The following is a 26,829-nucleotide window of genomic DNA, read 5'->3' on the forward strand; positions in this document are numbered from 1 at the left end:
GATCATTGGGAATTTTTTTTTTCAAGTCCTTGCATTGCTATGAAGATCCAAGTCTATCAGAAAAAACTCTCACACACTGTGGTCATTGTTGTGCACAAAGTTCTCCTGGTTCTGCTCCTTTCACTCAGCATCAGATCATACAAGTCTTTCCAGGACTCTCTGAAGTCTTCTTGTTCATCATTTCTTATAGCGCAATAGTATTCCATTACATTCATATACCATAATTTATTCAGCCATTCCCCAATTGATGGGCATCCCCCTTGATTTCCAGTTCTTGGCCACTACAAAGAGTGCTGCTATAAATATTTTTGTACATGTGGGACCCTTTCCCATTTTTATGATCTCTTGGGGATACAGTCCTAGAGGTGATATTGCAGGGTCAAAGGGTATGCATATTTTTGTAGCCCTTTGGGCATAGTTCCAAATGGTTGGATGAGCTCACAGCTCCACCAACAAGGAATTAGTGTTCCAACTCTCCCACATCCTCTCCAACATTTATCATTTTCCTGTTCTGTCATGTTTACCAATCTGATAGGTGTGATGTGGTACCTCAGAGTTGTTTGGATTTGCATCTCTCTAATCAAAAGTGATTTAGAGCATTTTTTCATATGATTATAGATATCTTTAATTTCTTCCTCTAAAAATTGCCTGTTCATATCCTTTGACCATTTATCAATTGGGGAATGACCTGTATTATTGTACATTTGACTCAGTTCTCTATATATTCTAGAAATTGAGGCCTTTGTCCCTGAGATTAGCTGTAAAAATTCTTTTCCAACATACTACATCCCTCCGAATTTTGTTTGCATTGGGTTTGGTTGTGCAAAAACTTTTCAATTTAATGTAATCAAAATTATCCATCTTGCACTTCATCTTGGTTTCTATCTTGCTTTCTGTCTCTTCTTTGGTCAAAAATTCTTCCCTTCTCCATAAAACTGATAAATACACTATTCCTTGCTCCTCCAGTTTGTCCATGGTATCAATCTTTATATCTAGACTGTGTACCCATTTGGACTTTATTCTTGTGTACGGTGTCAGGCATTGGTGTATGCCTAGTGTCCACCTTACTGTTATCCAGTTTTCCCAGCAATTTTTGTCAAACAGTGAGTTCTTATCCCAGAAGCTGGGGTCCTTGGGTTTATCAAACAGGAGATTGCTATGTTCATTGCCTGCTGTGTCTTGCATACCTAGTCTATTCCACTTGTCTACCCTTCTGTTTCTTAGCCAGTACCAAGGGGTTTTGATAATTGCTGCTTTATAATACAAGTTGAGATCTGGTAGTGCTAGGCCACCTTCCCTAGCATTTCTTTTCATTAATCCCTTTGATATTCTGGACCTTTTGTTCTTCCAGATGAATTCTGATATTATTTTATCCAGCTCTAGAAAATAATTATCTGATAGTTTAATTGGTATGGCACTAAATAAGTAAATTAATTTAGGTAGAATTGTCATTTTTATTATGTTGGCTCAGCCTACCCATGAGCAACTGATGTTTTTCCACTTACTTAGATCTGACTTTATTTGTGCAAAAAATGTCTTGTAATTGTGTTCATATAGTCCCTGGGTTTGTTTTGGCAGGTAAACTCGCAAATATTGTATAGTGTCTACCCTAGCTTTAAATGGGATTTATCTTTCTATCTCTTGCTGTTGGACTTTGTTGCTAATATATAGGAATGCAGAAGATTTCTGTGGGTTTATTTTGTAACCTGCAACTTTGCCAAAGTTGTTTATTATTTCAAGTAGCTTTTTACTTGAATCTCTGGGATTCTCTATATCGTCTGCAAAGAGTGTCAACTTAGTTTCTTCTTTGCCTATTCTTATTCCTTCAATTTCTTTATCTTGTCTAATTGTGAAAGCTAATATTTCTAGTACTATATTGAATAATAGTGTTGATAATGGACATCCTTGTTTCACCCCTGATGGCTTGTTCAATTTCTTTTTCTGAGATGAGGTTGTTTAAGTATTCAACTTCCTCTTCTGTTAATCTGGGCAATTTGTATTTTTTAAAATACTCATCCATCTCATTTAGATTGTTGAATTTATGGGCATAAAGTTGGGCAAAATAATTTCTAATTATTGTTGTAATTTCCTCCTCATTGGAGGTGAGTTCATCCCTTTCATTTTTGATATTAGTAATTTGATTTTCTTCTTTTTTTTAAATCAAATTGACCAAAGGTTTATAAATTTTATTAGTTTTTTCATAAAACCAACTATTGGTTTTATTTATTAATTCAATAGTTTTCTTAATTTCAATTTATTAATCTCTCCTTTGGTTTTTAGTATTTCTAACTTGGTATTTACTTGGGAATTTTCTATTTGTTCTTTTTCTAGCTTTTTCAACTGCATGCCCAAGTCATTGATCTCCTTTTTCTCTATTTTATTTATGTAAGCATTCAAAGATATAAAACTTCCCCTAAGAACTGCTCTTGCAGTATGTCATAAGATTTGGTAGGTTATCTTATTATTGTCATTCTCTTGAATGAAGTTGTTGATTGTTTCTATGATTTGTTTTTTAACCCACTCCTTCTGTAGGATTAGATTATTTAGTTTCCAATTGATTTTTGGTTTATCTTTCCATGGCCTTTTATTACATATAATTTTTATTGCATTATGATCTGAGAAGGATGCATTGACTCTCTCTGCCTTTCTGCACTGGATTGTGAGGTTTTTATGTCCTAGTACATAGTCAACTTTTGTATATGTGCCATGTACTGCTGAGAAAAAGGTATATTCCTTTCTATTCCCATTCAGTTTTCTCCAGAGATCTATCATATCTACCTTATCCAGAGTTTTATTTACTTCCTTAACCTCTTTCTTGTTTATTTTGAGGTTAGATGGGTTATGTTTTAAGAAAAATACATATGAACATTTGAGTTTACAAAACAAACAAATGAAAAGATAATCATTCATATGGAAAAGGATTCACTTTGAGGATCCTTTTTAAAAACATCTAGCTCCTCTACATTTAAAATATGCCATTATTTATAAAAATTCAATTTATAAACAACTTTTTTGGAACTAATCTACTTTCTAAAGCAAACAACAGGTGGCATGTTTATTGATTTAGAGTCTACTTAGCCAATTCCAACATAGCATAAGACAGGGATCAACTCCCATTCCACGGTGGCATGCTGAGTCTTCATTCATTTTATTCTTTGTGTTTGGGGGGAAATGTGATATTAGCCCCAAACCACCTGGTACCAGCATCCTAGAGATGCAATATAACTTAGGTTCTCACAATACCATCCCCAAGCTCACAAGCCCATCTCTTCAATCCCCTTCCTATCATACCATTAAAACCATCTTATATACCAGATTCAACTTTAGGGTGATAGGACTTTCTCTAGCTGACTTTCCCATCCTCTTTCCCTTGGATGAGGGAGTCTTCTCTCCCTAGGAAACTTTGACCTACCACATCTTTGTTGTTGTTCAATTGTGTCTGATTCTTCATGACCCCATTTTGGTTTGCCATTTCCTTCCACAATTCATTTTATAGAAAAGGAAACTGAGGCAAACAAGGGTTAAGTGACTTGCCCAGGGTCACACAGCTAGTAGGTATCTGAGGCTGGATTTGAATTCAGGTTTTTCTGACTCCAGGCCTGGCACTCTATCCACATCTACCTCCCCATGATTAGTTCATAAGATTGTAGTGACAGATTAGAGCTAAAGGGAAACTTTGTTGTGGAAACTGAGGTCCAGTAACTTCTTCAGGGTTACCTAAGTATGAAACAGCAGAGCCAGGGGCAGAACTCAGATTCTCTGATTTCAAATATAACTTTTCCCACTGCACCATCTACTTTCTCCTCATAACTGGACAGACTCAATATCTGCCACCTCTTTTTGGTTGAGGATGAGTTTAGAATGAGTTACTGTCATTGTGGGGACAGGTCAGGTACCCTCATAGCCACATTCTGATGCATAAGTCTGCCAGACTATTTGCACTGGTTGTACCCAATGGTGGTGTGGGTTGGGGATGGAAGTGCTAAATGGGAGCTGTAACTTTTTAATTCTCAGATATTATATTTCATGAGACTTTTATTGTGTTTACTGTTTCTCTCATCCTATGAATTCAGCTTGAATTAATCTATACCTGGTGCATGATTCCCCCTCTTTTTCTCAAGGTTTTTATGTAGGAAAGGTGTTCCATTTTGCTGATCCTTGATAACATATGTCTTTTTAGGTAATTCTCCTTTTTCATCCTCACCCAAATTGATTATGTTTGTACTATTGGAATTCTAACTCCCAAGAACTTCCCATCTCCCTTGGGTCAATCCCTTACAAATCAGGGAAACCAATCTATCCCTTTTCTGAATGTCTCACAATCCCTCAAAGTACCTTTTAGGGTCATAGGTAGATAATATGGTGAAGTAATAATGTTAATTATACTTAGTTCTTATATTTCATATTCCTTTTCTTATTCCCGTTACTAAATAAGTCTAGAAAAAGCCAGTCTGAATTAATTGAACTATCTGAATTATAGGATGCTTTAAAAGCAAATGCCATTTTATTACATACACACACACACACACACACACACACATGCAATAAATTAGTTAAGTCAAACGCCTTATAACTTGGTATAAATATGTACGTATTTCTAGGTTCTTTGGTACTTCAATGGATATATTATTAGATACAGAGAGAGAGGATCAGGGTTTAAATCCTTCTTATGCCTTTAGACCTGTGTGCCTTGGGCAAATTTCTTAACTTCTCTGAGGCTCAGTTTCCTCACCTGTAAAATGATGGGTTTAGATTGAATCTTTAGAATATACTCTGAGGTTTCTTCTAGCCTAATCCTATAGCAGCTTCAGAAATGCAGATCATGAGCTATCTATGTCTTCTCATCTGTGGTAGCACAGTGGACAGAGCAGCAGGCCTGAAGTCAGGGAGATCTGAGGTCAAATCCAGCCTCAGATACCTACTAACTGTGTCACAAGTCATTTAACTGCTACTTGCCTTAGTTTCCTCATCTGTAAAGTGGGAATAATAATAGCACCCACTTTCCAGGGTTGTTCTGAGGATGAATGAAATAATAACTGTAAAGTGCTCAGCATAGGGCCCGACACATAGTAAGGGCTATATCAATGTTAGCTAAAATGATGGTGATCTTTCCATAGAAGACCTACACTATGTTCTTAAAGTCTCTCTCTAAGTCTCATATTTTGTGGGTACCTTGTAGCACTCATCCTCCAGTCAAACTACATGAATGCTCCTTTTTCAACTAGACATTTCCTAGATCACATTCCTTATGCCACTTCCCATATGAAAGTCATTATTGGTAATATGTTGAATCCACTTAGGCCTACCAGTCTTTCCATAAGCCTTTGGGAAACCTGTAATTTTGATTCTTTAGAAACTGTGATATTCTCTGATTCACAGGCATACAACATCCCCAGGAGAATATTGGTATTTTTTTAAAATGGCTTTTTAATGTCAACAAGCAATTTGGGATTGTAAAAAGCACTCTACAAGTTTCCAAATGAATTCCAGCCCCTACTTTTCCTCTCATTCAATTCTAGGCCCAGTTCATTGTCCATCTGCAATATATTCCAAGGAGATGGATAGATAGAAAGATAAGTAGACATATATGCATAAATACAAATATATATGTTATTCAATCATTTCGGTCATGACTCTTCATGACTATTTGGGTTTTTTTTAAGCAAAGAAACTAGAGTACTTTGCTATTTCTTTCTCCAACTCATTTTACAGATGAGGAGACTGAGGCAATTAGTGTTAAATGACTTGCCCAAGGTTACACAGATGTTAAGTAAGTATCTGAGGCCAGATTTGAATGCAGAAAGATGAATCTTTCTGACTCTAGGCTCAGCAGTCTTATCTACTACACATCCTTCCGTCCCACACATACATATTCTGATGTTGACATCAGCAAATAAGTAATATATGTATTGAGTTATGGTATATATAACTCAAGTGAGTACTCATCTAATAGCATATTATATTCTGACCAATAGTCAATGTTAAAAGACCAAGAGGAAGATCTCCTTTATGGGTAATATAGGGGAAGAGAAGAATTGTATGGCTAAAAAGGCAATCAGTCTATCAGTGGGTTCACAGATACATCCAGATATTAAAGTACATATATCTTCTCCCTTCTCTGTGGTCATCTCCACAGTTTCCTTGCTTCCCATACCATAAATCATACCCTAGTGAAATTTCTACTCAGGAACTCCACTCTTCTGATGGATGACTGCCTCTCCTAGAAACAATTTCAGAAAAGTCCCAACCATGCTTCACTTCACTCCCTTCTCTCTTACCCCCTCTTCCACACCCTTCTTATTGACTGCCTCACCACTTTGCCTTTCCTCTCCCCCCAGCCCTAACACTTTCCAGGTCTGGAACCATGATCAAACCAACTCTGCCATTGTTCCTGGATGGAGTGTGCCAATATACTCCCCTGTGGACCCTCTCACTATTCCTGTAACTTTCTACACTGAAGTAGCCCTCTCTGGTAGCTCATATGTTGGTTCTACTATTAGAATGTAAGTTCCTTGAAAACAGAGACTACCTTGCTTATATTGTCTGCCTACTTTATTCATTCATTCATCTTTCCATAAGCCCTCCATAGAGGTTCTGCCATCTAAACTAGAGATTTTCCTTTGGTTCTTTTGATATTTCATGATGATGAATCTCTCTGATTTATCTACCTCAGCTATTCCTCAGAAAACAAACAGTAGTCAGGGTCTTTTCAGCTTACACAGACCCCCTCCCCCAACCTTTTTATACATACAAGATGAGAGGAAATGTATGGATTGTACTTTGCAATTACTGGAAGGAATACCCACATTGAAGAGATTACAGCACCACTGAAGTATCAAAGCATGTGTGTGTGTGTGTGTGTGTGTGTGTGTGTGTGTGTGTGTGTGTGTGTGTGTGTGTGTAAGTAACCACCTGGGGGGAGCTTGTGAACCCTCGTAGTCTCACTGGGTTGCTATGGTGGTGTTGTTTGACTAACCACATGTGCAACTGAGGCCTTCTCTGTGGGACCACCACATATGTATTGTTTCCTCTCATCCTACCTCCCCTTTCAGAAGTTATTTATTTTATTTTGTTTCGTTTGAAACACAGAGGAAAGCCCTGAGTCAATCTCACTGAATTGGGAACTTTTATTTCCCACAAAGTGCTGATTTTAGATTGCTGCTTTCTTCACCCCAAAAGGGAAGGAATCCCAGAGTATTTAACCTTTGGATACTTTTGTGAAATTCTAACACTAGTTCCTTCATTTTGTGCTCTCTCTCTCTCTCTGTCTCCTTGGTTCAATTCCTGTTGAACCAAATGTCTCTTTTAGGAAAACAGAATTTCCTTTTTCTCTCTTATTTTGTCTAAACATTAACTGAAATACAATAAACAATCTGAGTGTTGGTTGGTCAATGGTTTTTATCACAATTAATGACTTAGAAGTTTTAGGAAAACCTCCTTCCCTCCTCCCTCCCATTCAAACAGCCTGTCAAGGCAGGGAGTTTAAAGTCAGGAGAGAGCTTGCAGTATGTTTGGCTTCCCCTAGAAGAGGAGAAGAAAGAAAAGGAAAGGAAAAGGATACTACTGCCCCCCCTTCCTGGCTTATTATGCAAGAGAAACAGGCCAGATTCCACTCAGGTCACAGTTCACACTCTGTCCTCATGTCCTCCCACCCAGGAATCATCTCAGCTGATTGTGCTGGCATGATTCCTGACATTTCTCAGTGCATCCTCCTAGAAATCGTTCCAAGGGTTTTGATTTGGCCCTACCCACAAAAACACACACACATAGAGTTTGCCAGGAGGGATCATAGAGATACCAGTTTCCAAATTCACGAAGCCTCTTCTGTCAGTGGTCTGGCCTTCATCACTCTCTGCGGAAATTAAGGTGCCATGATGGGCTTATGGAACATCTGGTATGACAACAGCCTTCTTGCCAGTTCTTCAGCAGCAACTTATATCTGAGTGAGGGGAAACTTGAGGTGATACGATAGATCTGAATGTGTCTGAAGAGCTCCTACTGCCCCAGTACTAGATTTGCTCATGGTTATTACTGGCATCACCACCACCACCCAACCTTAGGCTATCTATCAGTCGCTTTCCTGGTATTTCAGGAGCCACGCTCAGAGCACCTGGAAAGCTCACTCTCTATCCACCTGTTAGACCATCAGGGTACCATCCTCAAGTGCACTGACAGCCTTGCTTGTTCCACCCACCTCTGTCTAATCTCTACCCAGATTTTACCAGTTAACCTGCCTGTACTGGTTGTGTATCAAGGAAGACTCATAGCTAAAATCTGATCCTATCCAGGAAAATTTCTGCTATGAAGTAGGATCTAATCTTTAAATCTCTCCTTTGCTTCTCCCCTCCCCCACAAACAGGTTGGTCATAGAATGTAGCAGGCCAGGAGGATCAAATCTACCAGGCCCATTTATTCTATTTATTCTAGAAACTTTATTCCTCTTTAGACCTCCATCAAGGAACTGGCTGCAATGGCAATTCATCTTTGTGGGGCTAAGTTCTCACAATTCCTCATCTTATTTACCTAAAAATGGACAAAGGACAGCCTCCATACAGGCCATTTAACTAATTTAACTGACTCTTCAAAAGTAAGCTCTCTGAAAGCTTCCCAAGGTGATGAACTTCTGATGCAGAGAAGGTTTCCACATTTTTTCCATTGGACCATGCCCTCTCCAGCTCATTTTATAGATAAGGAAACTGAGGCAAAGAGGGTTAAGTGTTTTCCTCAGGGCCACACAGCTATGTCTGAGGCCAGATTTGAACTCAGATTTTTCTGACTGTATGCCCAGCACTCTATTCACTTTGCCACCTAGCTACCATCATCATCATCATCATCATAGCAGCTAATATTTATGTAGCACTTACTATGTGTTAGACACTGTGCTAAACAATTTGCAAATATTATCTCATCAGACCCTCACAGCAACATTGTTGTAAAGTGCTGTTATTATCATTATTTTACAGATGAAGCAACTGAGGCAAACAGGGGTTAAGTGACCTGCCTAGGATCCCACAACTAGTAGATGTCTGAGGCTGGATTTGACCTCAGCTCTTCCTGACTCCAGGTCTGGTGCTCTATCCACTGCACTACCTTCTGTTCCATAGAAAGGATACTTAACAAGGTTACAGAATTTCTTCTCCATATAGAAGGAATCAGTTCTGGGCAGCAGATTCAGTGATACATATCTAAATTTGAAGGGCTCTAACCCCACATAGTTGATCATTTTTATGTTCTTAGATGATCAAAATGTCAACCCCAGTCTTGAGGCCACTAGAAAACTGACCATAGAGCAAGAGCTATGACCCTTAGCCACGTGGACCAATAAAGTCTGGGAGACAGCTTCTTTGCTTCTTAGAGAAAGAAATGCCTAACTTAAATGTGGATCTGGGGAACCCGGGCAGATAGTGATCCTAACATGGGTGATCAAGGAAGAAGTAGGCCTTGACATGAGTCTTGAAAGAAGCTTAGGATATATATTCCTGGACAAGATAGGAAACTGTATTCCAGGTAGGTAGATTAACATTAGTATAGCACCAGGAAAAAACATGACTTGTTAAGGGTACAGGTCAGGTTGGAACAGATAGCTTCTAGGACATCAAGTTGGATGGGTAGAGTTTGGATTTGTTAAGCAGTGGGGAGCCACTTAAGAATTTTTCAGCAGCCAGGCAAGATGATAAAAATAGTAATTTTGGAAATTCCACAGTCTGCAGGATAGACTAGAGCTTAGAAGACCTTCTAGTACCTATGGTAATTAAGGTTGAGTATGGGGTGGAGGTTGCAGATATTTAGAGGAAGGACCTAATCAAGAATACTTTTTAGAAAAAGAACCAAAAGATAATGTTTTTCTAATACATAATTTTATTTAATATATTATTAATTCTGTGGTTGAGGATTTCATCTTCTGTTTCCTCCTCACCCCCTTCTCGATGCAAATACCCTTGTGATATGCAAATTATTAGGCAATCCTTGCTTGACTTCAGTGTCATAGTCAGGATTTCTAGGTTAAACAATTTGCATTCCAACTACTGCTAACATTTTTATCTTGCCTAGCCAGAAATGCTAGTGGACTGCAAATTTATATTTAAATTATGGATTAAATGGATCCTTATTGATGGCTACATAGAAACAATGGAAACCCCAGAAGTACCATCATGTGAAATCGTTGTTAATTCTAGTTTGGTTTCTAATTGTGATTGTGTCATTTTTGGGGGAAGGAAGAGAGGAGAGATTAGGGATCTGACAGCATTTTCTATTTGACTCAGGTCTGTTTTAAATTTCAAGGCTGTCTCCTCAGAAGTTGAGTCCTAAATGTCCAGTGAGCTTTTCTTTCCTTCTTTTTTTTTTTAGGCTGTTACTAGTGGTTTGAAATATATTCTTTCTAAAAAACTGTCTTTTCCCCTAAAATCAAGTCATTGTCCTAGAGGAAAAGCTTCTTTCTGAATCCTGAGTTGTATCAAAAGGAAGGTCCTGAGCTTTATAGACTCTATCCAAGAAGCTTAAGGGGTGATGGGAGCCCCTTCAGGGGCATGAATTAAAATGCTTGTTGAATGAAAGTTATTTCTTTTTCCAGCCACAAAAAGAAAGAGAATCCCAAAGTTAAAAATTTTAAATATGTGTAAAGATTTTTTTCAGTTGTTCAGTTAATTAAATAGCTCATAGATTGAGAGCCTGAAGAGACCTTGTAAGCCATTTAGTCCAACCCCCTCATTTTACTGTTGAGAAAACTGAGGCCCAAAGAGTTTAATTGACTTGTCCAATCCCACACTAATGGGGCACTAATGTGGACTAAAATCCACTAGGGGACAGAGGCAGAATTTGAATCCGGGTCTTCTGATTCCAAATTCACTGTTCATTCTACTATATTGCCTTCAGTACAGTACAGAGGTCACAGCTTAGCTGACCTACCTGGGTGCCGTTTTAATCTTTCATTGCTGGGCTGAAGGTTCTAGAGAGAAGATAAACAAAGATTTAAAGGGGGGGTGCGGGGAAGAGACTGCTGGTAGGGCAACCAACGGTTTCTCTTCCTAATCCTCAAACAAAATCTAGAGGTGCCATTACCCTTTTCAGAGGTTGGGTGACTGAGGAACACAAACCTTTGGGAGTCGGGGTGAAGGAGGAGGATATTTACTGAACAAGGCAGGACAATAGGAGCAGACATAAAACCAACTGGTTCTGGCTAGGAAATAGTAGTAGTGTGCACTAGGTGAGAATTTTGAAGCCATTTTTTATCTCCATTCATGGTTAAAAGAAAAAAAAGTAGATTGTTTGTTCATACACAATAAGCAGTTTTGGAAAGCTATTAGCCTTTTCCACTGGGAAACACTATCAAATACTGCAGGAAATTTATAACTACTCTGGTGGCAGCAGATCAGTGTCTCTCTATATTTTGGTTATTTACTGCGTAAAGAATAAAATGTGACACTTGAATCTAGTTGTAAAACTGACTAGCGTTCCTTGAGCACCCTTACCAGTTATTTTGTTTGTCATGACTTTATCAGCACATACTCAGATTTCTCCTGAAAACAGAAGGGGAAAGAGTTTGCATTTCTGCCAAGTCTGCTGCAAATCTCTTATCACATTCTTCCACTTGGCTCTTTCTCACCTCCAACCAAAGGAGGAAGTGAAAGAGTGTAATGTGTTTACCCGTCTGGGCTCTGGGTTAGTGAGGCTACTTCTAGACTTGCCACATCTGCCTGTCTACCAGGTGGGAGAGCAATAGGATAGAAGATTTAGCTTCAGGTAAAGTACACTTGGAGCACTGAGAAAGGAGACACGAATGCAGAAGAAGTGAATTTTTGTTTGTTTGTTTTACTGGGATATCTTAAAAAAAGATTTCATGGATGGGGACTACTCCATAATTCTTCGTTCTTGCCTCAGTTGTGTTTATCAGGCTAGGACCTGAGGTAATAGCAACATTTGACTGACTGGGAAAGCTTTCGTCTCAGCCTGCCTGTCACTAAGGCATCAAAGCCACAAGAAACATTTTATGTCTTTTCAGCTTGATTTGTAATAGCAAGAGTATGTGGTATCTGTGTAGCTTTTGTTGGAGTTGGGCCACACTTGGGCAAGAAGAACTTGCCAAGGTTTTGGTAAAAGCAGACGTGACGGAAGTAAGGAAGACTGATCTGAGGGGAAGGGAGCAGGTATAAAGAATTGCAGGTTTCATCAAAAGAGAGATTTGGGCAAGAGTTTCATCCATTCAATAAAAAGATAGTTGAAGGAGAAGAATGTGAGAGAGTATGTTGGGAATTGAGCAGAGGTGAGTATCTTCATAGTGGAGATGTTTTATTAAAGCAGAAATGGAAGAAGGACACAAGAGAATGGAAGGACGTTTAGGTAGGCAGTTCTGGCTTCGTAGTCTCCATAGTGTATTGGTAGGTGGAGTCAAGGATGTTTGGACAAGGAAACTCTTTGAAGCTTTTCTCTTGTCCTCCTGAGCTGGACCTGGTCCCCTCCCCTCCATAAAGCCATTAGCTCCTGGTGCCAGCCCTATCTCTGGTCCATCTCTAGTGGTTCCATTTGGTGCTTTCACAGACCTCCTGCCCTGAGGGATGGGGGATGATTTATTGAGGGGAGACATCCTTTAGAGGAGGAGAGATGGGAAAGTAGGGAATGGGAAGCTGTTAGTTTGCTAGTATAGTGGCCAGACTATTTCAGAGATAGTTCTGCATGACAAAGAGAAGAAGCCAGTTTCCCCTTTGATGTGCCTCCTGCTGGTCCCACACACCTGCCTGCTGGCTTTCTACTCCCCCCCACCCCCCAGTCCCAAGCCTCTTCTGAAACTGAAGAAGAAATCACGAGAGGGGGTGGGGAAGAGGCTGCGTCCCAGCTTCCCTGTGACCGGCTCAGGGCCATCTTCCTCTCCCGGTGGCCCTGGAACTCCAAAGCTGCCTCACCTCAGAGACTTCTGACCCAAAACACCTGCTGCCCTCTCCCGGAAGGCAGAGACCCAGAGCAGCTGGAACAGAATGGTGAGAGGGGGTTGGGGGTGGGGGTGTGTAAAACTGGAGGTGTGAAGGGGTCCTGGGAAGAAGGATACTCATTTGGGGATGTAGAGTCATGGCCTAGAGGAAGGCAACGGGGGCGAGGGGGAGGGGAGGTAGGAGTGGAAGGAGGATGTTTGTGGAACTTGCTCTAAGTAGAGAGGACATGGTGGTTCTGGTACATTCCCGAGGCTGTCTTTGAGGGTTCTGGGCAAAGGGTTTTGGTTTGAGGGAGTAGGTCTAAAGAGAGGGCAAGGTGCAAATGCTTCTCCATAGAGAGCTTGAAACCCTTCCATAAGACAGGTTGTGCTGTCTCTTAGGTTAGGACGCATTTCTGCCTAGGGAGGTCTGGTTACAGAATCAAGCCTGGAATTGTTGGGATTGCCTTCTGCCCAGGTGCTCCACAGAGGGCCCCAGAGAGAAGAGGGCTGTGCATATGCAGTACACATGTAAAGACAATGCAGTGGGCAAAAATGTATAGACATGCTACCTGCATCTATGTGTACATACATGTACGTGTACGTTATATACGCACCTGTACGTTATATACGCACCTGTGTACACATGTGTACAGGTTGTCTTAGAAGTTTTAATACAGCTTTAAGCCTCACTTTTAAACTATAACTTATAGCTGCCCTGAGACTTCTACATATGCTGTATATGGAAAAATATGCTTACACACACACACACACACACACACACATACACACACCTTTCCACATGTCCCAGGGCATGCACAGTGTTGCATCTATACTTTCAAAGAATCTGCTTTATATAGGTTAGAAGGACTCCAACTTTTCTCTTAAATTCTCAGGTTAAAAAGTATTTGTGTGGTGAAAGGGGGAAAAAAGTTCAATTTTGAAGGAGAGTTACTTAAACCTCCTGTCTCCTTCTTCCTTGAATGGGCTTATTAGGCTGGAATTAGAATATGGCTTGGGAATGGATGAGAGATCTCCCCTAATTTCCTCGCAGTTTTGGGGAGAGTGTTGCATAGAAACAGCTCTTAGGCCTGCCAACAGTCATAGCTTTCTCATTCCTCATTTTCTTTTCTCATCCTACCATCATTCCTCCTAAAACCAATACTAAAATACTAAAGTCACTTCTGGCTGCAATATAAGGTACAAAGACTTCAACTGAGGTTCCTGAGCTAAATGGAAGAAAAGGCCAGGGGCAACAGACCCCTTCTAAGGTGATCTTCTAGAAAAGAGAAAGATTGAAAAGACCTCTTTTTCTTTGGAGGGAGCAGGACTCAGCTCCAGACTCAGCACTCACCTATGAGAGTCTCTCCTCCTCCTCCTTCATCTTTTCCTTTCTTCTTATTCCTTTCTCTGCCTCTCTTTACCCTCTCATCCTTCTTGTGCCACCTTCAATTCAGCTAGATTCATTCAAATGTCTTTTCTATTTTCTCCAGGGAGCTCTTTCTTGGAAATTATCAGTCCCAAGCATTTTCCCAAGGCATCGGAGCGGGGCAACACCTAGGATGCCTGGGATGCTGCTACTTTTCTCCACTGCTCTGCTTTCTAGCTGTGTCCAGCTACTTGCAGAAGCTAACTCTTGGTGGTAAGTGAAATGACAATAGAAGTATATATTTCTTTTTTTTCCTCTTTTTTAAAATTGTGAACTCAATCAATTGACATTTCAAGATACAAAGAACAGGAAAGAAGACTGTATAAGAAACTGTAAACTGTTATGTACAATTTTTAAAGAAATATACATGTATATATGTGCACATATATATAGAAAAATAGATATAAAATTGAGCCAGGTAGTAATAGCTGGGTGACCACCATAGTGCTCAGAGCACTTGGCCTGGAGTCAGAAAGACCTGAGTTGAAATATGACCTCTGATGCTTACTAGTTGTGTGACCCTGGGCAAGTCAACTTTTCTTTGCCATGGTTCCCTCATCTGTCAAAAGGAGATGATGATAGCACCTATTCCCCAGGGTCATGGGGAGGACCAAATGAGATAATGTTTGTAAGGAACTTAACACGGTGCCTGGCACGTGATAAGCACTGTATGAATGTTAGTCATCCTCATTGTCATCTGTGTCCCTTCTGTACTTTTTATGTGCATTTAAAAATGTTTTATTTCTGTTCCTTTTTATGTGTGTCATTATACAATATACAATACCTTATACCTAGCAATAAGAATTCTCTCTTATAACAACAGTATATGAGTGTGTACACACACACACACACACACAAATACACATACACGTACAGTACACATAAGCACACATGTAGTCAAGAAAAAGAATGAATACATTAGCTACATTTGAGGATGCAAGTCTCCTTCTGCACCTCTAGTCCATCCCCGTCTCTGCCAAGAGGTGGGAGGTATATTTCATTAATCTTTGAAAGTCATAATCAGTTACTGTTTTGGTTAGAGTTCTGAGGTGTTCTTTCAAAAGTTGTTTCCCTTTATGTTACTATTTTAGTCATTGTATAAATTGTTCTCCTGGTTTTGCTTATTTTACTAGGCATTGGTTCAGAGAAATCTCCATCACTTAAGATATGTTTTTGTTTGCTTTTTTTTTGTGGGGGGAGATACAAAGTCTAGAAAAAGGTGACCTAAATCATCTCTACCTCTAAAGGAATAAAGGAGATCCTCTTTTGGTACTTGTCCCAGGGAGAGCAAGACTCTTACTCTCTTTTCTAAGTGTCAGTACTAAATATTTCCTAGTGAAGAATGCTAAGGATTGCACTAAATGCTTTCCGTTTGGTTCTACCACCATCCTCCATGGCTTGGGTCCAATTCTTTAGAAAAACTTTTCCCTTTAGCCAAGGTTCTTGTACCTTTTCAGATTCTCTTCCACTTAGTGAATTTTAGGGACTTCTCCTTCTTCTCTTGAATCAACAAACCTAAGCTATTTTTTGTCCCTCACACTTAATTCACATAGGGACCAAATATTAGAGGCAAAGAGAGGCAGGCTGTTGTTCTTTTTAACCCTTTGTCACTGGTAGATTAAAAGGGCTACTACTTACTCTACTTTATCTCATCTGTTTTTACTCAGATAGTAAATTCACTGTCTTTCCTTACAGTTTTGCAATTTACCTCTGATCAAAAGGAGGCAGAAGGTTAGAGTCATCCTTATGTTATGAGGAGTGAGGATGATGAATCAATGGTTGGAGGGTATGTGTGTATGTGTGTGAAAATTTACAGGTAGAAAATTACATTTTCTAGAAATTTACAGGTAGAAATTACATTGTCTAGAAATGTGTATTTTCTAGAAAATTTACAAATCTCTTCTTTGTCCTTTTTCTTGTAGGTCTTTGGCCATGAACCCAGTGCAAAGACCTGAAATGTTCATCATTGGAGCCCAGCCGGTATGTAGTCAACTGCCTGGGCTTTCCCCTGGCCAGAGGAAGCTATGTCAGCTCTACCAAGAACATATGGCCTACATTGGAGAAGGAGCCAAGACAGGCATCAAGGAGTGTCAGTATCAGTTCCGGCAAAGACGCTGGAACTGCAGCACTGTGGACAATATTTCTGTCTTTGGGAGGGTCATGCAGATAGGTAAGGAACAAGGTATCTAAATAACTCTGTGAGCCTGGTCTGAATATCCAAACAAATCTCAGGCATATATGGCTAACCTCACTCAAGATGGGCTCCAAGAGATCTCACATGCCTGTTGGAGATATCCTGTTTAGGTTTGGAAGAGGTAGGCAAGAAGGAAGACTACAAGAGACCTAAGGGATCATTGAGTCATCCCATTTTATAGATGAGGAAAGTGAGGCCCTGAGAGAAGAAAAATCTTATCCAAGATCACACAGCTACTTAGTGGGAGAACCAGCACTAGACATCATGTCTTCTGACTCTAATTTAAGGCTACACTTTATCTGTTAACATGGTATAGTAAAGGTTCAGTATTAGAGGTTAGTGAATGATATATAGGCTGTATGTATGTATAATAACTTTAAATTTATCTTTAGCCCCGTGGCATGGTCTGGGGGGAGAGGCTGAGGACAACTAAAGGAACTGAGTTCTGGTGGATTTAGAGAGCTACCTACTGCATTCAGTGTCTTCTCTCTGGTGCCTCCTTTCGGAATTCTGAATATATGCAGCATTCTTGTCTGTCTCGTAGAATGACTCGAAGAAAGGAGAAGGTGTGATTCATTGATTATCATAATTGTCATTAACTTGCTCTAGAATGGTTGGCCCTAGCTTTTTTGTCTGGAAGCAAAGGAGATGGAAGAGGGAGATCTGAGACAGAATGAATAGATGACCCCTTCCCTTCCCCTTCTCTCCCTTCCACTGCTGGTCAAGGATGCATCAGTTGTCCTATTGCTGGGATAGAGGTGTGATCTGGGGTTTAATTGTGTTGATTCCTTTTGAAATGCAATTCTCCCCTGGCAAGAAATTGAGAAATCCGGCACTATTCTACAGGGTCCTATCCTCAGGACCATAAAGAGAAGGTGTTAAAAAGTAGTATTAGCCTTTGCTGGCTTCAACCCAGACAGTTTCCCACACCCATAACTGTGTCAGTGGCAGCAGCTTATCCCTTGGAGTAGTCATTAGCATATCATGGGGTGCTGGGTTTTAGTGATTTGATGTTTCTGGTTTAGGAAAACTAGAAGGCTAGGCCCCTGGGAAGGGGCTTCAGTTGTCCTTGCCTGAGTATTACAGTCTTCCTCCCCCCCACTCTCTACTCATCACCCCAATATGAATAAATAGGGGTTGAAAAAAATACATCTCTATCTATGCACCTTCCCTGCTTCCTTCTGCACCAGGTTAAGATGAATAAATAAGTGTGTGGGAGCCTTAGAAGTCAGCTCTTCCAAAGGAGACTATTTGAGAGTGAAGTTTTTATTCATGCCTGAAGAGTAAGTGTTATAATTCACCATTTTTTGGTTCTTCTTTAATCCATTTGGTCATTCCCTGTCTTGAATGCAGAGCACCCTTCCCAGGACTTCATTTTGTTGGAGGAGTCAGTCTGGTTTTGTTGGCTGGGATTAGTGGGAATGGAGATTTATGTGCCAACAGCTTTTCATAGGAGAATCATATTTATGAGGGTAGAGGGTAATATAGGGATTTTTTTTTTTACCCCACCCTACCACTCAAAATAGAATACAAAGAAGACAGATTCCCTTATGCTACACGATTAGCATCATTGTGGTATAGTAGAAAATTACTGGACTTAGATTGTGGAGAGACCTGAGTAATCCTCTGACTGTGCGACCATGGGCAAGACATATAACCTCTTCAGTTTCCTCATCTATAAAATGATGATAATAATACCTATATAATACCTACCACACAGAGTTGTCATAAAGATCAGTTTAGATAATATATGTAGATGACTCTGCAAAGCTTAAAATGCTATATGAATGTCAACTATATCGTCTTATATATGCTACCCCCTTTGTGCCCTTATCTTTCTTGGTTAGTAGTAGGTATAGTAGAGAGAGTTAGAGTTAGAGAGAACTCAGGGTTCTGATCTTGACTCTGAACCTTATATTCCTCATCATTAAAATGCGAAGTTGACCTAAACACTCTCTGTAGAGTCCTCTCTATCTAACAATGTATAAATGTTATTCTAAGATTACAGATCTGTTTTACCCCAGGTCAAGCCCTTTCTCACTTGCCTTTTCTCCTAGTTGCTGAAAAATATGACCGTTAGGGGGCAGCAGAGCAACAGAGTGACCCCCTGACTTCTTCCTGAGTCTGTAGCAACCTCCCATGGTATTTTTGGAGTAATCCTCCAATTCTGGGCAATATGAATGGGACCCCTGTAGACAATATTATACAGTTACTGTCGGGTAAAGGGCAAACCCGATGGATCAATGGTTGCTTGTTATTGTGGCTTTGATCCATAGGGCAAGTAGAGTGTCCAAAACTTTTAAAAAATGATTGATTTCAGAAGTGACTATAAGTGGTAAATGACTGGTTCTTTCAAATATCTGAGGAAGGTAGCATAACCACGTACTCACTTGAAAACTCTTCATACGCTGAAATGAGTCCATTTATGTAGTGAGAACTGACCTTTCTCAATATAAGAATAATTGTTGATTTGCAAGGGAAGATTTGGAAACTAACATCAACTAATGTATCTTGTATAAACCCAGGACTGACTCTTAGGGAAATGGCACTGAATGAACTATTCAGAATGGGACTATCACGTCCTTACTTGTTCTTCTGAGTTTTTCAAACTCTCTTAAGGGCCGTCTGGGTTGCCATCTTCTCAATCTCATCTCCCATACCCTACTTTCATGAGACAAGTTCCTTGGCTTGGGTGGAGCCTCGATGCTGACTCAGAGGGGAAAATCCTAGTGGTTGGATCCCAAGAGCTGCTTCCTGAAATCATCTGGGTTTTTCTTGGCCCTCTCCCATCCCAGGACTGACCAGAACCTGACCCTTGCTTAACTTAGGGAATTCAATCGCCTAGAGCGGTTTGGTGTCAAACCTTGCTACATCCTCCTTGCTTCTTGAATAACCAAAAAATGGGGCAAAGGAAAAAGTAGAAAATTTTGGAACATCTTTTAATTGACCTTAAAACTTCATGTGTCTTCCCAAATTTTATTAGGCAGTTGCTCCCAAGAGATTCAGAATAAAGCAGTGGGGATTATATGTAGGTCCTGTCCCCTTATGAACCGTGATAGTAGAAGAGAGATGGCTAAGAATTCAATGTAATTTAATTTATGAAGTTTTAAAATGACTCATTGTTCTGGGAAATGGTCTTGGGAAATAGTCTGGTTATTCACTGGGGCCACACTAAGGAGGTGGTGGATATTACAGCCATTGTGGGTGTGGTTCAAGAATGCTCTAGTTTAGGGCGGAGGTATCTTATGCTTAGAGGTGAGTAGATAAACCAGGACTTTGCTTCAGGGCACTGAAATTTAGGCAGCTCAGATCACACCTTGAGTTACCAAGCTGATTTGAGACAACTTTACAACTATTTTCCCCATTCAGTCTGCTTACCCCTGGGTAGTCCATAGACTACTCTATGGAGACAGCCTAATTATCGTCTGTTCTAGTTCACATTTCTATTTTGACTCTGTTACCATCTTGTTGGGTTGTGGCAGTAATTAAAAGAAGTGCATGTAGTGGTGTAAAGTGGGATACATGAGTGAAAAATTGTGCTTGGCATTAAAAAAAATGACCTGACAGTGTTTCTTGACCCATCATCAATCCCATTAATCCCACTTACTCCTCTAGTTATTGAAATACTTATTTCACAGTATTCCTACAGTTCAGTACCATGTAATCACCTGAAAACTCTTCATACACTGAAATGCAACTATCTGTATATTAACAAGACTCAGTCTTACTCATAACAGCATGGTAAACTAGTCTCATCTGATGCACCTGATGCATCTTGATGCATCCCTGGGATGACTGGGATCACTCCATCTAGACCAGATCATGAAAGCTTTTTCTGAAATGGGAGTTTCATTTGGAGTTTATTAATCTGTTCTACCCAGCTTCCTTTAGAGTTCTTAACTAAGACTTTTTTCACTTAGATGGGAGGGGAGGGAAAGGAAAAGCTGTGTCCTGTGGTGTAGGACCCACTGTTTAGTGGAGCTCAGCCTCCTTCATCATTTCTCTTCTTTCTTTTAGGTAGTCGAGAGACGGCTTTCACATACGCTGTGAGTGCAGCAGGTGTGGTCAATGCCATTAGCAGAGCCTGTCGGGAAGGCGAGCTTTCCACGTGTGGCTGTAGCAGGACTGCCCGGCCTAAGGATTTGCCTCGGGACTGGCTATGGGGTGGCTGTGGAGACAACGTGGAGTATGGCTACCGCTTTGCCAAGGAATTTGTGGATGCTCGGGAGCGAGAGAAAAACTTTGCCAAGGGTTCAGAGGAGCAGGGCCGTGTACTTATGAATTTGCAGAACAATGAGGCTGGTCGCAGGGTAAGGGAGTCCCACAGAGATGGTGTGATAAATTAGTAAATTAGGATACCTCAGGAGAAATGTGAATGAAATGAACTGTCCCTCTTGGATTGGGTGGCAGATTCTTTCTCTGAGCTGTAAGACATTCAAGGGTGTGTATCGAAGAACAGGGCTCTGGGTCTTTAGCTAGATCCTTGTAGTAGAACTAAAGCTGAATTAATGAGGTGAACTTTCCTGAAGAGGGATAAATTTGTAAGTTCAGTTTTAACCCATTAATAGAAATGTAGTTGTGCCTAACTTTATAAAATGGATGAATTCCTAAAATCAATTTTTTAAAATAAATCAATTCATATTTTATATCCACTATAAGAACCTTGACATTTAAAGGAATCCTATTGTGAATTCATTTCTACAATGAATAGCCATTCCTAATAGTTTTTGTGTAATTCAAAATGTTCAACTATTTCTTTGGGCATAGCAAAGTTCAGCTGTATTTCTATAAAATAGATATACCAGGGCTAATAGTATATACTATTGGGTAAAATTCTGTTTTCCCAATGCCTTTTCTCACTTCAAATCAACAGAGATTGGTTTGAATCTATCCTAGTTTAGATGATACAGATCTAGCTTTCAATGATACAAGAAATTGTAGTCTGTGGCCTTGCCCCAGATTATCCTTTATTATAAACTAGATCAATGAGACTACAGCTGACTCTAACCCTCCCTAAAGATGACTTGGATCCCAAAGGACATCTTTTTAACTCACATCCTCCCAGGAGTTCACCTGCGTTCGACTGCCCGTTTGGCACCAGAATTTGAGATCTTGAGATGTGAAAGCCTGAGTGGTAGGAAGACAACAATTAAGAGGATAAATTCTTAAGCTAAGAGCACTTGGGGACTAATGTGATCCACCAGTGGCTGCTAGGCAGGAATTAAAGACTTAGAAAGCTATTTCTGCTTCCTGACTTCTCTCTTAGCTAATGGGACAGTGCCTCCTCTCTTAGAATCACAGATCTTGAGCTTTCAAAGTCTGTGAGATTGTCCCCTTAGCAATGGAATAGAAACAGCTGCTATTTCAGATATAGTCTTGAACTATCTACTGCTGGCTCCTCATTTTACTGCCCTTAATTGTTTATTTGTTTACATCAGGCTGTTATCTCAGCAGGGTCTTTCCTTCCTTCTGCCTTATTTCTCTCCTAGCACACCTTCCTTCTCCCTTGAACCCCTCCAAACCTCTTCCTGGGCTCTTTATCTCTCCCCTAGGCCCTGTCTACTCCATTTTTAGTATTCCTGTTCCTTCCTACTGTTTATCTCCTCTTAAAGGAACTGGCTTTAGCCATTAATCACTCTCTGAGGCCAAAGGCCCTCAATTCAATAAACATTTATTAAGTGTGAGGTACTCATCTCCTATCTCCTTACACTGTTTGTTTGAGGAAGAATTTAAAATTCTTAGTTTGTTGCACTTATGACTTGATGTTGCTGTAGATCAAATTTGTGACTTCTTGATGGTGGGTAAATCTAAGGGCTACTTTGACTTTTATTCGCTTGTAGAAGGCATTTCCTCTTACTCATTGATAGCAAGATGGATAAGATTATAAAAAATCTTTGGCACATAAGAATTCAAAACCCCTTTCTAGACTTTGAGATCTTTGAAAATTTCAGAAGCACCATGAGATAGTAGTAGAGAAGAGGCTTTGCTTTAGATTCAGTGATATGTCAGAAATGGAATATAGACTTACCTATGGTATGCTGCCCCTCGGCAGGATGGATCCCCCAAAGAGTGGCCAGATGTTTAGTGATTTCATTCTCTTCAAATTATCTTATTTTATACTGAAGAGTCATAAGAGATCATATAGAAAAACGGATGTAGAGCTACAAGGGAGTGAGGAAACTGAAACTCAGAGAAGTTCAATGACTTTTCCTATGATCACACAGGAAGAAAATGGCAGAGGAGAGATTTGAATCTGTGTTCCTGATTGCAAATCCAGCGCATTTCCCATGATATCATGCTGCCTGTAGTGTGAACTGTTTGAGGGCAGACATTGCTTTGGTTTTTTCCATCATCCCTAGTTCCTGATACTTGCAGTATATACTTAACTAAATGTTATTAAGTTGAATGAATTTATTTGAATTGGCCTTTCTTCCTTGCTTATGCTGATAGATACCAGGAAGGTCTGAAGATCTTAGGAGCTTCCACCTTTGCCATTTTTCTTCTGGACTCTAGTAGAAGTCCATTTACAACGCTTATTAATAAGGATGAATCTTGCTTTCCCTTTCTTTCTCTCTTCTTCCTGAGATCTCTAGGTCAGTGGTTCTCAGAGTGTGGTCCAAGGACCCTTGAGGGTTCCTAAATAAAAACAATTTTCATAACAATACTGTGTTAATTTCTGATATGGTAAACATTGTCTAATATAAGCCCATATAAATAAAAGCTCTTTGGGGGAATCCTCAGTAACTTTTAAGAGTGTAAAAGAGACCTGAGACCAAAAAGGTTGAGACCTGCTGCTCTGTCTAGTGTTTATTCTCATTAGAGATGGTTATCCTGTGTCTGCCCATCTCCCTCCCCTCAGTACTTAGGGATAATGTACACAGAGCTCTAGTGCCTTAATACTTCCTTCCCTTCCAGGCCCTCCAGATAGATCCCATCCCTGTGCACTAAGGACTTTTTCCAATGGAATTTCAGGTCTGTGGGCCCAGACACAAGGGATTTATTTCAGAAGGAATAATTATGGGTCCAAGCTTTGAAGTGCCTTATTGGTATGGGGTGTCAGTTCCTTTATGCCTTGTGTCTGGACCTTCCAGGGCTAAGCCTCTTGCCTTTAACCTTGAATACGTTAAAGGAGAAGTTTCTACCCAATCTTCCATACCCGAACTCTTTTTATGTCCAGAGATTGGAGAACAGGGATGATATCCATCCCTACCACTCTTTCTGGGTGGCCCTAAGTAGACTGTTTGGCCTTTTAGGATCATCAGTTTCCACAACTATAGGATAATATCCCACCAGACAAAATAAAGAAGTGTTTTGACAATTAAAATATAAGCTGGTGATGATGCTTAAATGATTTCCTAGCACCTGCTGGGTTTTTCCCATGGAACAGGACAAAGACATGAGAAGTCTTAAGTAAAATCCCTGAGACATGAGTTCTGACTGGATGTTTAGTTTTTCAACATGCCACTATGTGCACATTAGGATCTATTGTCCTGTCAGAGTTATTCCATTCAACACGAGTGATTTTTCATTGAAAGTCCTTTTAAAGCAGCTTTCTAGTGCACATCTTCTTTTACATTTTGGTCAGAATTATCTAGGTGTTAATCTAAGCCTCCAAATTGTTTTGGTTCAGCAAATTTGTTTTATGTAAAAATTATGCTCTTTATATCTATCGGAAAATACATGTCAGAGGTGACTGAGGTGGTGTGTACACCTCCCACAAGAGGCTCCAGCTCTAGGCTCGTATAGACTTTGGATCTATGAGTCTGACCTCAGAGAAAGGTGAGTCAGGCTTTTCTCACATTCTCTGTGGCTTCTTATACTCCTACCCCAGAGTTCCAGGGAAAATTTCTACATCAAAGTTTAGAGAAGCTCTTTGAGGATTATTTTTGTGTGTTTGTGTGTTTGTATCCCCAGTGGCTAACATAGCAAACACTGAATTAGGGCAGCTAGATGGTGAAGTGGATCGAGCACTGGACTTGGAATCAGAAAGACTGGTCTTGATATATTGCCTAATGGGGGAGGACTAGAAGCTTCACTACTTCCTTGAAATTCAAAAGTATACAGCCCCACTTCTCTTTCTCAAGTTCTCTGCTGCCTTTAAGAAAGATACCTTTTTTTGGCAGGGGAGAGATGCCTTGTTGCGATTCATGGTGCTACTATTGAAAATATCTTAGAAACTCCAATCCTGTGATAACCAAAAGAGAGAAAGACTGCCTAACTTTTCTAACATGATGAACTTTTGTGTCACTGAACTGTATTTTTGTTCCTGAAACTTAATTTTATCCCATCCCCACCATCCCTTCTAGGTACTTAGTTAGCTTAGAGGAGAAAAACCTCAGGGGTTGTAAAGACATCGTTAATTGTTTTCAATCTACTAATCAAAGGATTAGAAAAAAAATCACACATATGAAGAATTTCTTCCTAGGGGTGGCCACTACCACATGGGTGAGGTCTTGGTTCACAGTATAAGGTTTTTCCCTACTGCTTGTGTTTCTCCTTAACTGTCTTCTTTTCCATTACATGCAGGCTGTATACAAGATGGCAGATGTGGCCTGCAAATGCCATGGTGTCTCAGGATCCTGTAGCCTCAAGACCTGCTGGTTACAGCTGGCTGAGTTCCGAAAGGTGGGAGACCAACTGAAGGAGAAGTATGACAGTGCGGCTGCCATGCGTATCACTCGCAAAGGCAAATTAGAGCTAGTGAACAGTCGCTTCAATCAGCCCACCCCTGAGGACTTGGTCTATGTAGACCCCAGCCCGGACTACTGCTTTCGAAATGAGACCACTGGCTCTCTGGGCACTCAGGGCCGACTCTGCAACAAGACCTCGGAGGGCACGGATGGCTGTGAGCTGATGTGTTGTGGCCGGGGTTATGACCAGTTCAAGAGTGTTCAGGTGGAGAGATGCCACTGCAAGTTTCACTGGTGCTGCTTTGTCAAGTGCAAGAAATGCACGGAAATCGTTGACCAGTATGTCTGTAAATAACCTTGCAGAGAGGCATCGCTCTTCTGTGCTCTCCACTTCTTCTACCCCTTTCACCCCCAAAAAGTTTTTATTATATAAATCTATATAAATATATTTTATATTTCTATAAATAGATGAATGATAAATAATTAAAAGAAGAAAATTGAAAGGAAATGTTATTTAAGAGGTACTGCTTCAGGATCTCTCTGAGGATTGAACTTGGCTGCTTTCCCTTCTTTGTGGAGGTTCTACTCCTTGTAGAGACGTTAGGAGCAGGGAGTTGATTTTGTCCCTTTGGTTGGTATTCTCAGGATAAGGGGTGAAGATCTACCTATTACCACACTGACTCAAAAAAAAAAAAAAAGCAGAGGGATAGGAGTGAATTGATGGGGAAGAGGGCTGTCTCTAGTCATCTGGAGTACTTGTGGGTTAGGTGGTTGTTCTTTTACCCCAAAAGAGCTAAAGGTCCTGTGGAAAATGGTTGGAGGGTTTTGCTCAAAATGTAAATGGCATCTTTAAGAAACCGAGTGCTTTCTCACTTCCCTCTGTGTATGTGCATATGCATGCATATGTGTGCGTATGCACACCCAGAGGTCCCAGCTTGAGAACCCAAGTATCATCTTTTCCCCAGGACTGCCTGGCCTCCAGCATCTAAGAACCTATGATTTATATACATTCCAGTCTAGATTCATCTTTCAAGTTTGCGGATTATTCCTTATCCACAGGTCTCCATACCTTGCTACAAATTCCCTGTTTCCAGAGGGAGAAAGGGCCATTTAATCTGACCTGTTGGGAAGGACATCCCCTGTGTGTGCCTAGACTGCAAAAAATCAGGCTCAACACAGCTGGACTAATTGAACTTCACTGTGCTCCTTTATGGGAAGCAGAAACTGGTGATGCTGCTGCTACTGCTGCTTCCCCCATCAAGAAGGGAGGCCTCCTGAACCAAACATGATGCACAGATATGCCACAACAGGCTAGCTGGTCTTAATCCTTGTTTTTGTCCCAGATGTACAGTTTCTCTTTGGTATTAAATACCCTTCACTGATATTTCTCTCCACTTTTAATGAACAGTATTGACTTTCATTGCGTATCTTAGAATCCAGCTACAAAGTCTGATATCTAGTAAGTAGGAAAGGGGATTGAGTGGGAAGTAGTGACTGCTCTGGATCCTCTTCTGATAATTAGAGACCAAGAAGACAATGACAGTGGAAGGTCTCAGAGATGAAATTCGAGCTTTAACTGCACCTTCTTTTTGGGCTTCACTGTGCAAATTACTTGCTAGATGTTTAATGAGTTATCAGTAAAGCACAAATGAACTTAGGGGCTCTCTGCATGTTT

General features: G+C 40.3%; 1 protein-coding gene across 4 annotated transcripts in view; it reads left to right on the forward strand.

Annotated features, from left to right (window-relative positions):
* WNT5B (Wnt family member 5B) overlaps nt 1–25,662 on the forward strand; it is a 141,675-nt gene extending 116,013 nt beyond the window's left edge. For 3 of the 4 annotated variants that reach the window (XM_072654124.1, XM_072654125.1, XM_072654127.1), the window contains 4 exons: nt 14,395–14,543; nt 16,253–16,500; nt 20,542–20,834; nt 25,051–25,662. In XM_072654124.1, the coding sequence (XP_072510225.1) occupies nt 14,395–14,543; nt 16,253–16,500; nt 20,542–20,834; nt 25,051–25,509 (1,149 nt within the window). In that variant the 3' untranslated portion in view covers nt 25,510–25,662. Of the gene's footprint in view, nt 1–9,041; nt 12,972–14,394; nt 14,544–16,252; nt 16,501–20,541; nt 20,835–25,050 lie in introns of those variants that run through there. The other variant, XM_072654126.1, reaches the window with a different exon arrangement.
* The last annotated feature ends 1,167 nt before the right edge of the window (nt 25,663–26,829 follow it).

Source organism: Notamacropus eugenii, chromosome 3 (genome assembly GCF_028372415.1).
Source record: "Notamacropus eugenii isolate mMacEug1 chromosome 3, mMacEug1.pri_v2, whole genome shotgun sequence".
Lineage (NCBI taxonomy): Eukaryota > Metazoa > Chordata > Mammalia > Diprotodontia > Macropodidae > Notamacropus > Notamacropus eugenii.